We start from the raw sequence: 3,264 nt of genomic DNA, 5'->3' as shown, positions 1-3,264 counted from the left end.
CCCTGTAAGCACAGATGCCCGTCGGAGAGACGTAGCCCAGTGGTAATTCGCTCGCTTGAAGTGTGGTCGGTTTGGGATCGATCCCCGTTGGTGGGCCACTTGGTCTATTTCTCGTCCCAACCAGTGCACCATAACTGGTATATCAAAGGCCGTGGTATGTGCTATCCTGTCTGTGGGATGATGCATATAAAATATTCCTTGCTACCAATGGAAACATATAGCGGGTTGCCTCTCCAAGTCTATATGTCAAAATTATCAAATATTTGACAGTCAATAGCCGATGATTAATAAATTAATGTGCTCTAGTTGTGTCGTTAAACAAAACAAACTTTAACTTTAGTTGCCTGTCGGTGGCATCATGTCGATATCAGATATATATGTTATTGTATAACAAAACGCAGATGCCGTCGCCCTTTACTTATTAAAAAAAAAAACTTCACGGAGAATTATTTCGTTAAATCAAAAATAACAAACCAATTATATAGAAAACGAAGCTTAAAGCTATTTATTGACAAAACCGTAAACCAACATAGAAGAAACCGAAACAACAGGTTTTGCAAGATAGCCAGCAACACCGAGGGGAGGGTAGTTATGTATTCATTGACCTTTCAACCAGAAGGAAAAACATATAATCTTCACTTCGGGGCAGTCCCCCCACGCCCACCCTACACTTACGAACTTACGACGCCCATGAAAACATTGAAACATTGATGGATGTATTACAGTATTGGTTTACGCATGCTTTCGAGTTTGTTGCGATCAATCTGTATTGAAATGAACACAGCAAGTATGAAGAGGTAAAATCCACAAAAAGCCAGGATGAAAATGAGTCTGCGGGCATGAAGAGAGTCATCCTGGTATTTTACGTCTGTTGGCGACGTTGTGCCATTCTGAGACAGGGCGAGATCTCCACGCTTTAGTTTGGACGCAATTAGTTGTTCAGCAAAGGTAAGTCCTACAACTCTCGTCTCCACAAAGGTGAACATTCCAGAGTTATTCCCCTTTATCATATATTGTATTTTCGCGTTGACGTCTCGAAAATGTTCAACACGGCCGCTAGTTGTCAGTGCAGCGGATGAACTATTATTACAAGTCGTGATGGTATCAACATATTTCCTAAACACAACATTACATGAGAACTTAATCCGATTGTTGGTAGAAAAATCCAGAGCCCTGAATGCTGAACTGAAACCGGTTCCATTGTAGATGGCGAATCCGTCTGTTTTAGACATAACAATGCCGTCACCACAGCCGTTTTTCAAAATGGCGTACCTCCGTTTTGAGTTGACAGAAACAAGATGGCACTGGACAGGAACCGCTACAAATGTTTTGTTAATGTTACTAGATTCTATCTTGAGTTTGACAGCCATTCCAAATGGAAGAGAAGCTCTTCCAAGGACACTGCCATGGGTATCCGCTATCTGCAGGGTCACGTTCAAGGTGGTGTCGTTAACGAGTGTTGGATAATCCGTTGATGATGTTCTAACATCCAGTGGAGCCAATTCCTGAAAAGACAATGGACATCCGGTTGTTCAATTCCTGTATTATATATATAATACTCGAAGAAGAAAACGACGAAGGAAATGTTTTATTTAACGATGCACTCAACACATTTTACTTACGGTCGGACATATGGTTAAGGACCACACAGATACTGAGAGAGGAAACCCGCTGTCGACACTTCATGGGCTACTCTTTTCGATTAGCAGCAAGGGATCTTTTATATGCACCGTCCCACAGATAGGAGAACACAGACCACGGTCTTTGATATACCAGTCGTGGTGCACTGGGTGGAGCGAGAAACAGCTCAATGGGCCCACCGACGGGGATCGATTCCAGACCAATCGCGCATCAAGCAAACGCTTTACCACTGGGCTACGTCCCGCCCTATAGTACTCGAAATATGAGAGCAAATTGGGGGGCACTTATATATGAAATTGATATTCAGTTGGATGATGCATTATTTGTCGAATCTCCAGCGATCACCCTCCCCACCTCCCACGCCCTAGACGCCTATGCTCATGATTTATCTGCAGTGCATTGTTTTCATTAGAATAGCAACAAGGGATCCTTTATATGCAATTTCTCAGCGGTATTTCACCACACGACATCCTTTGATGTGCCAGTCGTGTAGCATTTTCTGGAACGCCCAATTAATCCACCAGCGTGGTTCGATATTACGACCTAAGCACTCGAGACGAGAGCCTTAATAATGAGCTACAGACGGCTTCAAAAGACATATAAAAATAAAAGACATTTTATCTCTCACCTACTAACCTACCTCTTCCACTTCTGGAGCCATGAGTGTACATTCCGTCCCTACCATAAACCCAGGGTCGTACTTGGCTTAAAATTACCGAACCGTCCGACTAGAGATTGTGCCCCCTCCAATCTCCATCAGATCATTCCTACGGGCCTATGGGTAGCAATTGTTTCCCCACCCATGGGGAGCGGTACGTTTTACAGTGGTAAAGCGCTCGCCTCATGCGCGGTCAGTCTGAGATCGATCCATGTCTGTGGGCCAATTGGTTAATTTCTCGCTCCAGCCAGTGCTCCACGACTGGTATATCAAATGTTGTCTTATGTGCTACCTTGTCCGAGTGTCTATGGAATGGTGCATATAAAACAATTCCTTGCTAATAATGGAAAAATGTAATGGGTTTCCTCTCTAAGACCATGTCAACATTATCATAGCCGATTATTAATACATCGATGTGCTCTAGTGGTGTTGTTAAACAAAACAAACCTTAACTTTTCCCACGGATATCTGATACCGTTGAAACGTGTTTTGTCTTGATTTCGGAAGCAGGATCCAAATATTTCGCAGATACAGCAATATATTTATAATTTACTTACATTTGCTGAATTTTGACAATCCGATAAGGACCACAACAGCATCAGCACGACTACGACAACGTCACACGTCACCACATGTACCATGACGATCTTGTCAACACATGTATACAGCTTCCTGTGACAAATGGACGAGCAGAGAAAATACGGGTCATGTGACTGGTGTGTTCCACATTTGTCTTTTGTTTTTACTAAAATAGCATGAAATGCATGCTTACATGAGTTGTATGTCACCGATCCTAAAAGCTATTTAAGTAATGCAGGGCCGTACCCTGAATAAAATCCTACGAGTGGGGGCGGGGCACTACTTTTTATAAACAAATGAAACGCTATACAAATTAAAACCTGGGATGTGTATGCTATTTTCTGGAGTTAAAAAAAAGTAATATTGTCAGGGGATAACTGCCCCCC

General features: G+C 42.7%; 1 protein-coding gene across 1 annotated transcript; it reads right to left on the bottom strand.

The window, feature by feature from the left end:
- Positions 1-482: 482 nt before the first annotated feature.
- On the bottom strand, positions 483-3,025 carry LOC121389035. The gene is made up of 2 exons (XM_041520640.1): positions 2,857-3,025; positions 483-1,505 (listed from the first exon to the last, which is right to left on the bottom strand). The coding sequence occupies exons 1-2, from the start codon at positions 2,938-2,940 to the stop codon at positions 720-722; spliced, it is 870 nt and encodes a 289-aa protein (XP_041376574.1). The 5' UTR covers positions 2,941-3,025; the 3' UTR covers positions 483-719.
- Between the last annotated feature and the right edge of the window lie 239 nt (positions 3,026-3,264).

Source organism: Gigantopelta aegis, chromosome 14, assembly GCF_016097555.1.
Source record: "Gigantopelta aegis isolate Gae_Host chromosome 14, Gae_host_genome, whole genome shotgun sequence".
NCBI classification, from domain to species: domain Eukaryota; kingdom Metazoa; phylum Mollusca; class Gastropoda; order Neomphalida; family Peltospiridae; genus Gigantopelta; species Gigantopelta aegis.
This window is presented reverse-complemented; position numbering and strand designations above follow the sequence as displayed.